We start from the raw sequence: 13,190 nt of genomic DNA, 5'->3' as shown, positions 1-13,190 counted from the left end.
CCCAAGAACCCTGCCTCTTTTACACTTGTGTTTTAAAGGCACCAATTCTGTTGAATTTAAAAAATAAATATTTAATTCCAAATTCTGGAATGAGACCATTAGAAAATAAGCAAAAGAATTACAAGAATGTTCTAAGGAAGCTTCTAGCTAACTAAAGTTACAAGGTTTTACATGTCTGACAGAATAAAAAGCCTGAGCATTTATAGAGTAATCACACAGTTCACATACATCCTCAAGGTATTTGCATCAACAATTTGCTGTAGAATAGCACAGGAAAGACAAGACAAGACAAAGGGATATATCCATCCATCCATTTTCAAGATTGCTGGAAATACAGACTTTAAAATACCCCTTATGATTGCTATGCTGTTAGAATGCATTCTTGTCCAGGCCAAATCCTGCCATCTTCTCTCAAACAACCTCTCACTTGAAGTCACTGGAAATGAGGACTGTTTAAGGATGCAGAGTAGAGAGTTGGATGGCTGACTGCAGTAAACTCCAGAAGCTCAGAATACACTGAAAAATGTATCATTTTATTTGTACACTTAGAAAGTTGTCATATAAATTTATTATACAGTCCTGTAAATTAGTTGTTGCTAGAAGAACTGCTCCACAGAAAGGGGAAGGTATTACATTATCAGCTGATCATCAGACAAAAAAAAGTTAGGAATAACAAAAACACAGAAAAATAATAATAAAAAAAAGTTAAGGAACTCTTTTTTTTTTTTTTATCCCCAGGTACAAATTTTATAAATACAAAACAAATTCACAAATTAACTTTGAATACTAAATAAATATCTACTTAAACTCAGACTGAATACCTCCAGCCAGCACTGGTACAGTACTTTGAAGGATATGCAAATTGTACTCATTCATGTGTAGTGTAGATAAGCTATGCTCAAAACAAGTTTTAAACATATACACAGTTTCTTCAACTGTGTTACAGTAGAAGATTTTATCTGAGTTGATAAAGCCCTCACAATACCACAGCTTCTAGAAAATCTACAGGATGAAACAAGGTCATCCAATGCAGGAAAAAAATTTCTGGAAGATATAGTTGGACACATGAATGTATTAAAAATGTACAAAACCTCTGTAAACCAGTACTGTATCCAGTACATCTATCAAAATTATTAGACACTGAATAAAACTGTAGCAAAGGTAATCTTTCCTACATTCTCCTGAGTGCTTAATATTAAATTGAGAATATAGTGCAGGCCCCACTTCAAGGTGGTTAAACAGTTGTTATTGCTTTATACAGATAGGATGACTGCATGATTTAAATGTTTTGTTTTTATGAATATAAGGTTCCCTCAAAACATCCTTTGGAAGGCAGAGGTTAGATTCGTGACTTCTTTGCAGCTGGAACAGCATGGTCTGCATTACCAGATGTCACAGGGAGTCCAAGCTTTTGAGCCTGAACATGGAAGAAAGCCTGAAGTCTAGTTCCAGCTTTTGCTTCACTTGTGTTGCGAGGGTTGTATTCAAAGCAGTTTGCGAACATGAGCTCAATATCTTCAATAAATTCCGCTGGAAAAAAAAAATGCAATGAAGAAATTAGGTTAGGGTATTTTCCACAGATACTATGCTTCACACTTCCAGTTGTAGCGCACTATAGCGTTCAAGCAGAGATGGATGCCATCCAGAAAGATCATTCTAACCTAAAGAAATCTTACCAATACTAATGCTGTGAATTTAGAACATATGTAAATGCTGAACAAGCAAGTGCTCTAGATTAACAGTTCAACAATCAGAGGCCGTTTCTCAACAAAGATTACAGCTCAGCAGCAACAATGACAACTACCCTACATGTTTCAATGTGCCACACCCTTTTCACTTTAAAAGGGTACTATCCCTAAAGCTTGAGAAATTAAGTTTCATGACTAATCATTCCTTAGGCCCCCTGCCAGATGTGGATCATGCATAGTTCCCATTTACATGCACATGTGCACTGCAGGAGGCTCAATTCCTGCAGCTGCATCAGATCTTACCATGCCTCATTACTGTTGTGTAGGTAAACCTGGGCTCCCCCCTGCACGGGCAAGTAGCAAGCTCCTGTATCTGGGAGCCACTGCAGCTGATGGGGCTGCCAGATGCAAGAATGCACCATGTGCTCCCACAGCTGACAGCCTGGTCAGCTCATTTGGACACCCACAACTGACAGGGCTCCCAGCCACAAGGGTACATCTGGCCACAGTTAATGGTGTGATAGGAACCAGCCACAAAAAGTATCACACTTTGTTGTGGAATAACCTTGTGGCTTGTTCCTTGTTTTATGATGCCATTAAATGCTTTAACGTGAAACCTGATTACAACTTAAGATGTGATTAACTGATTAATTGTGTCTTAAGTATGACAGGTGGAACACACTTTACTAATACAAGTACTAGGAATAATGATTACTACATGGAAAAATATTCATAAGTTTCTTAGAATGGTTTTTCAAACCATCAGCTCTGCTTCTGTGGAGAGAATAAAATCTATTTTAAGCAACAGTTTATACATTACTTACATGCTAACTTGTATTCACATTTATTTACTTTTTCACGGATTATATTTAAGGCAATAGGTTTTTTGATGATATCATAGTAGTCTGGTACCTGCAAAAAAGAAAAGCAGTCTTTTTATTACAGCAAAAATACATAGAAGCTTGAATTCAACTCATAAGAATCAGCTGTTGAGACATGCAGAAAGAAATCTGGTGTTTATTTAAGAGTCTTTCCTCTGTATGAGTGTAAAGATTCCCAGTTAAAAACTATAATCTATGGGATTTCAGCTCTTGTTTTCTTGATCTAAATTTTGAAAGTTGTTCAAGAGACAACAAATAAAAAGCCACTGATTTACACAGAAATCTGGTCCAGAAATGCATTAAAACCCTAAAACAAAACAAAAATACCCCCTGGTTTATAAAACTTAAATTCTTGTGTAGCAGCTGTTTATACTTGTCAAACTGCAAAAATGATTTACTGTTCCTCACACTTGTATTTGTCCTTGAGTATTTTATTACCTTACATGCTCCTTCATACTTAAGGAAGGCTATTTTTACTCCATTGCTACTCACATTCCTCCATTTTGCACCTCTTTTGGTTCTTAAAATACCAGTTCTGGTAGAAAAAATTATCCATTCTGCATGACAGGTAGAAAGTGCTGCTTACCTCCCTTTCTTCCCCCCACCCCACAAATTAAGGTAGGAAGGGAAAATATACAAGTTGTCTTTGTGTCCAGGACAATCTGGATCCCAATGTTGGTTATCCAACACAAGACTTAAATGTAAAATGTACATGTGTTTGTCTAAGTGGCTACGGCTCATCATATAACACTGAGTGAAATTTGCCAGGAAGAGGCGAGGCAAGGCAGGATGTGGAAAGGGAACTGGCAGTGATACAGGTTGGATGGATAAAAATAAAAATCACTCATTCCTCTTGCTACCTACCACCTGCCATTTATGAGGAAATGGAAGTAAAAAATACATGTTAGTTTTTAGCCTCAAATCTGACACACTGATCATCATCCAGTGCACCCAGGATTTGTAAATGCAGGTCAGCAGACTGTCTGCAGGAAGCAAGTAATTAAACTAAACTATTATAGCACTGTATAGAAGATTAAGTGTAATCAGCTGTGAATTTCTCCTTTGGAATCACATAGACTATTTTCTAGTACTAAATTTGAACACATTTGCAACAGGGCTTCTAACAATTATCTTTCAAGATCCAGATTAATCAATGTTTCCACTACAAAGCTTTATTTGAGGTCAGCCAGAGCTTTCTTTTTCCCCAATTTAATTCCAGTACACCTAGGGAGTGGCCTTCCCTCTCCTACTCTATGAAAAATTCCTCTCCTGCTTTGCTATTTACTAGGAATGCACTGATAGTGACTTTGGAGGCCAATACTGATAGCCGATTTTCAAGGAGGCATATCAGCTGATACCAGTCCGATGCCTGATACCAGCTGCGTGAAACTGGTAAGTCTGTTATGGTGGAAAGGGAGGGAGGGAGTGGGACAGGGTCAGGCACTGTCCAGCTGAGGTGGGGCAGGGCAGGCCAGGGAACAGAGCCACAGTTTGGGGGGGGGGGGCACAGGAGAGAGAGTGGCTCCCACCACTGCGTGCACCCTGGGACAGCACCAGGGGGATGCCCCCAGACCTGTGTAGGGCAGGTGGGCTGCAGCTGCAGGCTGGGGCCATGCTGGACTCTTCCCAGCAGGGGTTGAGACACCTGGACCAGGCTGTGCTCAGGGCAGGCAGTAGAATTGGGAGAGGGAACAGACTATGACAAAATCTAGGGTGGCTGCAGCTCCCTCCCTCAGTGCTGCCACACATTCCAAGCACAATGCAGCCCCCCTTTCCCTCCCCCCTGGGAAGAGCATGGCATGGCCCTGGCCCCAGTCCGCAGCCTGCCCCCTGCGCAGATCTGGGGGCATACCCCTCCCTCCCCCGTGCCCTTCTAGGGGGTGTGCATCTGTGGGAGCTGCTCCCCCTCCCCATGCCCCCTGGATGAGCTGCAGCTCTGTCCCGTGCCCTGCCCCACCCTGGCTGGGCAGCACCTACACCAGCCCCTGCCTCACTCCTTCCCTCACCAGATCTGCACCACCAGACTCATCAGCAGCATGCAGCTCTCCAAGCTGTCAGGCTGTGCTCCTTGCTGCCTGTGTGCTGTGCTGCAGCTGTACACACAGGCATTTAATCAGCCAAATTAAAATTGGCCACATTAGGCTAAGTTCCAATACAGTGAATTTTCCTTATATTGGTGCTGATCCAATATTGGACTGATGTATTGGTGCACATCTAGTATTTATAACCACTTATCTTGCTAGTAACATGTCTGTTCACAGATAACTATTTTAAATGGATCCTTCCAGCTCCCTGATGTTTCTTGTTTTTCCTCAGATTATCAAGTCTTAAACTGATAAAATGAAGATGGTGCCCAGAAATTAACAGAATGACCAGCTCTGGTCATAACCTGGCAAACCTATGTTCAGGGAGCAGTCATAATGTGGCTGAGGAGGCAGACAGCCCTGCCATTCACCTATATAAGCCAGCAGAGCTTGCAGGAGCACTTACTGTGCTCTTTCAAACACTGAAGAGAAGAGAAACTCCTCCTGGAGTTCCTACTGCAAAAACAGGCCACAGTTGAAAGAGCAATGGAACTGAGGATGTGCTGCTGTGCACCATCATCATTTGGATGGCTTGATTAACACTGGAATAAGGTCGTTCCTTTAGCACTTTTTTTTTTTTTTTAACCATGTCTCTGCTTTGGAAGTAGTTCACCATTTATAGGGCATTAAGAAACTACTTTAGAGGGACAGCACTCATTCAATTAACTTTCTAATAATTTGCCTTTCCTTTGAGTACAGACTGTCAAGAACTCTGCCATTCACTCACCTTATCAACCCATCCCAGGTCTTTAACCTTGGATACCAGGTATATTAAAACATGTTTAGTAAATGCACCAAGTTGGGAAATCTCAGTTTCTAACTAAGAATTAATTTATATAGCCAAAGATTTTAAAGCCAGGTTTAGCTGCACTCCTGTTACTGTTACCCACTACATCTGAATTCTGCTGTCAGTAAGTAATATCCAAAGCATTCACACCAGTTACCTGGATTTTGGAAACCAGTTTCATGAAAGGCCAGCTGTCATCATGTCGTACCAGCTCCACGACAAGTTGTTCAAAAGCTGACAATTCATGGACTCCACTCTGACGCCCTGAACTCCTCCTGTTTAAAGCAGTCTGAGGAGAAGAATCTGAAAAGAACACAAAATTGGCTAGAAACAACACTACTACTAATCTGGCCAAACATATATAGACACTAAACATGAAACAAGAACCATTACAATGCAAGAGGAAGGGACAAGAGAAGGTAAAAGATCAGGCAGTCTGGTACTTCAGAGAAGGAATGGGAACTTTGTCTCTCCTCCCTTGTACATCAAGTTTCATCCCTATGTAAAATAGTATCTCTGTTGATAGTTTTATTTTGCTCAAACTGCTCAGTAAGATTGGGGTGAATACTAAGAGGCAAGAGTTGCCAAGGGATTTTAGCTACCCAACTCCAAAATTTTAAATGAAATCTCATCTGTTTTCTTTAGTCCGTGGCCAGCAAGAACAGTACAAAGCTAAAAGGAACTTGTTTTGCTGTTTACTTTGAAAACACTAGTAAACATCCATTTCCATTTGGTCAAGTATCAGATAGTAAATTGGACATTATAAATTGAGAGGAATACAGAAGACTTCATTTTTGGAGACCTAGTACCAAAACAGCAGCCCCCACACAGTTCACAGTTTTGGTTCATGCCATTTTTCTTAACACTATTACAGCTTTTAGTAACCAACTCAATTAGTCAGGAATATAGGCTTTTGCTGAAGTACAGAAGAACACTGACTCTGGACTAGATCTGTATCTTTCTTGTGAGCATCTGGAAGAGAGGACTTGGGCAGAATTTAGTAACAAAGTAACAAACAATATAGACTGACCCTGCTTCAGCGGCTTTGTGGTTGCTTCAGAGGCTTTGTGGTTCAGATGCCAATTAAAACAGATGCCTCAATTTTGTCCCTAAACTAGTGATTCTCAACCAGGGTGCCACAGCACTGAGGTACCTTGCAATCCTTTCAAGAGTACCACAGCGTGCCAAGCAACATTGGCATGGTGGTGTGCAAACATGATTCACAAGATAAACTCAAAGATTTTAAATAAAAAGCCTACTGCGGGTCAATGTTTTTAACACTATGGATTCCTAAGTTCTTCACAACAGAAGAATTGCTGCTGTTATTTTCTCTATAGTCCACAAACAAGGGTAAACTACGACGTTGCAATTTCTAAGGGGTGCCTTTACTTTAACAATGGTGCCTCAAGTCTAAAAAGGCTAACAACTGCCCTAGACTTTCAAATGTGAGGCCATGCCTATACTACTGCTTCCCTTCCCCAGATTGGCCACCGAGGGAATAAACTTCACCCACTTGCAAGTGTCTGATGTGCCCTTGTAAGAGCAATTACAGAGTGTACATGGCTTGGGAGCCACCCTCAATCTTCCTGCCAGGCCATATTTAGGCTCGCTCTCCCTTTCCTCTCTCTCTCTAGCTGAGTGAGGCATGAAGAGGAGGGGGCCACTCCCAAGCTCTTCATAACAGCTAATTGCAGATGTTGAATGTGCCCCACTAGTAGTGAATAGGTGGGACTTTTTTCGTGCAGAGAACATTCAATAGGAAGAAGCTGTGGGGGCCAGGCCCAGACTAAGGCTTCTGCAGATTTGGAAGCAATCCAGATGGAATACCAAGACACCCGGCATGCCTGAATGTCACTGCAATGCAGGTTGGAGCTTGCAGGGAGCCAATATATTACTTGTCTGCAGAGCACACCTACCGCCCACCTGAGACCACAAAAGGCACCGAGTTCTGTGCAAAGTGCTGTACTCTCAATGACCAGACGTTACTTTTGAACACAGCAGTTCCCACCAGGGAACTATGTATGCTATAGTTTCCACCAGGACTTTTTACATGAGACAGGAATTGGTTAAACATACCACATAAACAAAAATAACCCTGCCGGCAAGGACTGAAACCTAGGTTTCCCCAGCCCCTTGCAGCACTTGAACCACCTGGCTAGAGTGCCAGGCTCCATTTTGGTGGTTCTTCTCTGGCCCATGAACCTTACATTCTCGGGTTGCCCAGCTTCAGCAGAAGGGATGAAAGGTGTCTCCCCCTGATGTGTCTATTGCCCAAGGGTTGGAGCTTTGTCCTAGGAAGTGGGAGATGCGAGTTAGAACCCTTCAGGTTGAAGTGAACCTAAATCCCACATCTTCCACTTCCTGGGTAAATGCTCTCATCACAGAACTGTTGCATCAAAGCTGGACATCCCGACCACCAGCCATGTTTAAGACTAAAAATCACCCCAGGCACCATGTGTTACAATGAAGCCAGTACTGGTAATGATGTGTGTTAGTGACCTGGTTGATTATGCATCCCCCTTCTGAGCACTCTGAACCCCAAGATGGAGCAACTTGCTGTGCAGTCCTAAGACATGTGTCTAAGTTCTTAGGAGGGGCAGCAGTTCAGTACACCTTGCATCTAAAGTCTCCCACTGGTTGGCTCTAGATGCCTCTCTCCTGAGCACCCAGGTGCTCTGGATCACCCTTCAGAAGCAGCTATCCTTATCCGTCGACTATAAGAGAATCTAGTTGCTTAACCCTGCCCATTCAGAGGGACATCTCAGAGCAAGGTACCCAGTTTTTTTTTTAAGAGGAGCTGCTGTGCACAACTGGAGCACCAAAAGACAATGGTTTGGATCTAACTCTTTGTACATAAATCTCTTTTAAAACAGAGGAAAGAAAGGAGGGCAGAGGAGTTGAGCAAGGTCAGTGTAGAAAGATACCTTTTAAAAACAGTATAGAAAGGGTTTTTTGGTTTTTTTTTGGTTTTTTTTGTTAGAAGGATGGAAGGCGAGCAGGGGAAAGAAGGGAAGCCAGCAGCTGACATAATGCTCTCCTGTAATCCCAAACTCCATCATACAAACACAATTAAGTCTAGTTTTACCCTATTTGCTGACCAGTACTAGCAACATAAGCAAAGCAGAGTGACCGCCTAATTACAAGGTTGTAAAGAGCACAGATTGGGACAAAAACATTAATTTTTTGGTGCCATACTTCAACCAAGCTCTGCAAGTTATCCAGTTGTGCAGTCACATTATTTAGATGCTGGCTTTCCAAAAGTATCCCCCTCCATGACTATTTTGGAATGTTAGCCAGCAGCTCAAAAGACATCATTTTCAGGTTGAATATCACTTTGTTTTACTCATTCTGAACTTCACTGCCTCACTTATTTCTCTGTTCTCCACTGTTTACTTGATAGTTACCGTTGAGACTGTGCTTCAACACTTGCCTTCAGCAGTTACACAGAATACAGGTTCAGTCTAGCTCCACTTCCATATCTGCTGTTTGATAGCTGGCAACCCCTCCACATATTAAGATCACTTGTAACTTGAATCTGTCAGGTTACTTTAAAATAGTCATTAATGCTTTGGTACTTTGAAGGGCCAACAGGTTAATTAAAATGGAAATATCTTGCAGATTATAAATTTTTCACATTATCATTTACACTTTAACCCGTTGTGTCCCCAGCCCCATCATCAACGCATTTAAGTAACGTATCTAGCATCCTTGATAAAAGAGCTTTTCTAACCTGTAGACTGCCGTTTCCGGCCTCTTCTCTTAGGTTCGCTATCCTGAAGAGAGAGTTTTGGTGCAGAAACCAGAGATTTCTGGACGCGTGCATTTGAGTCTGTGCTTTCAACAACTCTAAACCCAAAGGAACTGGAAGGACTATTTTCTGGTGTATTATCAGCTGTCTTCCGTCCTCTACGTCGTCTTCGAGGACCAAGTAATTCCACAAATACATCTGCTTGTAAAGCTCCTTGACTCTGACGAGTAGTGCGGCTGTTAAGTCTTAATGAAGGCTTCATTACTGATGGAGGAGCAGACTTTACTTTTCTTAGCCCTCTTCTTCTAGCTCTGGAGGAAGATGCAGTTTGTTTAGGTGTATTTTGCTGACTCCGGGAAGCATATCTTCCAGTAGCCTGGCGCTGGCTACACCGACTCGAGAAGGGGTTGTTGAGTTTGGCTGCCCTCATTTTTAATGGAAACTTGACTTGTGGCCTTCTTTGTTTAGACAGGCTGTACAAATGTAAATAAATAGCAGCATTACACATTTAACTATTCCAAATTATCACAAACGTCAACTCCCTCCTTTCTTCAAGGCTTTTAATTCAGTATCTTTTTAAAAACATTTACCTATTGCTCAGAGTTCTCAGAGTCACAAGTTTTATGCAGCAGATACTAGAGATAGATTTGAAACACTGGAAAACTTAATAGCAACAGCATGGTATTAGAAATTTATTATGACAGGACACCTAGGTCTGAGTCTTTAAATTTGTTTCTTGGGTCAACAGTGGTTGCTAGTATTGTACAGGAATTGCCTGCCCAACAGACTAACTGCAGTGATGACAGGCTCTTAAGGATGTCTTGTTCAGTCTTTAGGGCTAACACACAAAAGGTGCTTATGCCCTCAGAAGGGAAGAGTGAAGACTGAGAAGGGTGATCCAATGGACCACAGCATTTGCCAGTGACAGAGTCTTATGGTGATATAAAAATTCTCTCAGACTACTGAACTCCAACTTTCAGAAGTAACAGGAGCCTTCCCCTACGCTCAATACAAGTGACTGAGGAAGGAAGGAAGGAAGGAAGGAATTGTGCTAAAGACAACTTTCAACTTGGGAGCATGTTCTTAACTTGTATGTCAAGTCTCCCAAAGTTTCCATCCTGATTTATCTGACCCTAAGGAAACAAAAAAAAGTTTAGTGCATCACTCTTAGAACCCTTCTGATGCGACTTAGAGGAAGTTTTGGTTTCTTTACTGTTTGTATTCATCATACACATTGAGCTCAAAAAAAACTCATAGGAATACTCTAGATTTGATCCATAGACTTAATTTTTGGGCTCCACAATTCAAAAAGGATGTGGAGAAGCTTGAGAGAGTGCAGAGGAGAGTCATGCACATGATCAGGAGGTCAGGAAAAACAAACCTTATCACGACAGGCTGAGCGCCATGGAAAAGCGGAGGCTCAGGGGTGATCTGGTGGCCACTTACAAGGGTATCGGGGTGCTCACCAGGATCTGGGGAAACGTCTGTTCATCAGAGCACCCCAAGGGATGACAAAGACAAATGGTCACAAACTCCTCCATGACCATTTCAGACTGGATATAAGGAAGAACTTCTTTACTGTCTGAGCCCCCAAGGTTTGGGATAGACTGCCGCCGGAGGTGGTTCAAGTGCTACCTTGAAGGTGTTCAAGGAGACGCTTCAATATTTGTCTTGCTGGGATCCTATGATCACTGCTGACTTCCTGCCCCTAGGGCAGGGGGCTGGACTCTACGATCTTCCAAGCTCCCTTCCAGCCCTAGCGTCTATGAATTTGAAGTCCATGACCTACCTGGGAATTTACATTTAGAACAGCACCTCTCCAGAGTATCAAAATTTATCCCTGCAACTTTAGGCATGGAAAGGCATCCAACGAGAAGTGACCTCTGGTGGTGGTCTACCACTTGCACATTTGTTAAAGAGGGATTATCATCCGTAAGTGCAAAAATATCCATTCTTAACACCAATAAACAAACAACAACAAAAAAACACCAATAGCAAAGGCTGAAGTCACCATCACCCTAACTATCTATAATGCTTTCAGACTACAACCAAAGAGACAGACTAAAGGTGCATTTAAGAACTGAGAACATTTAGTAATCTAAGGACAGCTGGTTCTCAGAAAAAACATTTCTACAGCTCCTGACCTACCTTATTTCTTCTTCTTCTTGAGATTCGTCATCATCATCATCTTCTTGCTCTTCCTCATAATCCTCATCTTCACTCTGTCCCACTTCCTCATAGCTTGCCTCTTCTTCCTCTTTGTCAAACTGTTCTGCAGCATCTTCATCACTTTCCACAGACAGTCTCTGTCTTGAGGAGAGGCGTCTAGAGCGCTGTTTTGGTCGGCATTCTGGACAAAACCAGTCTGCTTCAGGAATGGCCTGGTAAACAAAAATGCATTAGTGAAATGCCTCCCATGTTAAACCTTACCTGAATTATGGATTTTCAAAAGCATTTTTTCCTCCCAGTACCTTGAGCTTGGGCCTGATACAGTAGGTATGATAACCTCGGTCACAGCCATCACATAGCACCATGCTTTCTGCATCACCCTTCTTTCGGCACATCTTGCAGCGAGCATTTAGGATGGATTTAGACCAGATGACGCTCCGATCCAGTGTAGAGAGATGCAGGAACACTTGGGACAGGCTGGTAGAAGAAAGAAGAGATTCCCTCCAGCGATCCAGAACTGTTTTATATGAACGCCCACCATCACTGGCATCTTGCATTAAAAGGGAAGGAAAAAAAAAAAAAAAAGCAATATCACATTACTTAAAATGAACATCCATGTTTATTTTAGAGTGTGAGGCTTCTAGGATTTTAACCTCATGTGCAAAGGTAATTTTTTTAAATTTGGTTTAAATAGTAAAAAAAAAAAAAGAAAAAAGCAACCTATTACTGCTTTTCTTTTCCATTCAATGCCACAGATTTCCTGGCTTCCATCCTTGTCCAAATATTTTGAAGCAAGCCAATGAACCACAACTTTTACTTGTGTATTTCAGTCTTTAATACCAAACTGATGTCATGCAGGGTTTGCATATCTGTGTCAAGTGTCTTGCTTCAGTATCAGATTTGAAACCCAACCTGTCGTTAAATCAGAAGTGTAAATGAACCTTGTAGTCTTAATTTCATTAGTGTCTTAACTGAAAAATTCCCAACCACCTCTCCCTCACATATCCACATTTGCAGAGGTCAAAGAGGAAGTAAATTTACAGCAATGATTTATTAATAATGCTAATGCAGTATTATAATATTCTCTCAATTAAAAAAAGAATCAACCATGCACCCTAGACTTAAAAGGAAAAAAAGCAGTCATTCTAAATTGCATGATCCTCTGCTGCAGGGATCCTAAAATCAAACAAGTGAGAAGGAACCCATTACGCACACATTACATAAAACTTATCTCCAGTCCCTTGGACAGACTTGCAGAGAGGACTTCTGTGAAGGCCCGGTGTAGTGTAAACTACATGGACTTGAAATAAGTGTAGAGTGGCTCAAGAGAATCACACCCCAGGCAGCTTCCTCTTTACCAATGCATACAGAAGGTAAGGGCAACACTGTGGCCCAGTGCTCTCCAAATGTCCGACAAATTTATGCCAGCTATAATGCTGGTAATTGGTAAAGTTTTTGCATGAATAGAAAAAGCAAGCTATTGCCCACACAAGCAGAGAAAGTCAATACAGTAACTTTGTAACTAAAAAATGGCGCGCTCTCTCTTTTTTTTTTTTAAAAAAAGGAAGAACACCTAAAGTGATATTCTTGCTCCATTTATAGTTTCATAGTTTCTAGGGTCGGAAGGGACCTGAGCAGATCATCTAGTCCGACCCCCTGCCATGGCAGGAAGAGCACTGGGGTCAAATGACCCCAATAAGGTGGTCATCCAACCTCCTCTTAAAAACCCCCAGGGTGGGAGCCTGCACCACCTCACATGGAAGCTGGTTCCAGACCCTAGCCGCCCTGACCGTGAAGTAGCGCCTCCTGATGTCCAACTTAAACCTTCCCTCC

At 42.0% G+C, this 13,190-nt stretch overlaps 1 protein-coding gene across 1 annotated transcript in view; it reads right to left on the bottom strand.

The window, feature by feature from the left end:
• Nucleotides 1–512: 512 nt before the first annotated feature.
• Nucleotides 513–13,190, bottom strand: part of BAZ1A (bromodomain adjacent to zinc finger domain 1A) — a 120,193-nt gene continuing 107,515 nt past the window's right edge. Inside the window, 6 exon segments of the mRNA XM_019519920.1 lie at nt 513–1,530; nt 2,513–2,600; nt 5,598–5,743; nt 9,171–9,661; nt 11,337–11,569; nt 11,660–11,907. Of these exon segments, the coding sequence (XP_019375465.1) occupies nt 1,340–1,530; nt 2,513–2,600; nt 5,598–5,743; nt 9,171–9,661; nt 11,337–11,569; nt 11,660–11,907 (1,397 nt within the window). The 3' untranslated portion in view covers nt 513–1,339.

This window comes from Gavialis gangeticus, unplaced genomic scaffold (assembly GCF_001723915.1).
Source record: "Gavialis gangeticus isolate Ggan-Ray unplaced genomic scaffold, GavGan_comp1, whole genome shotgun sequence".
Classification (NCBI taxonomy): Eukaryota; Metazoa; Chordata; order Crocodylia; family Gavialidae; genus Gavialis; species Gavialis gangeticus.
Note: the sequence above shows the minus strand (reverse complement) of the source record. Positions and strands in the feature narration are given on the sequence as shown.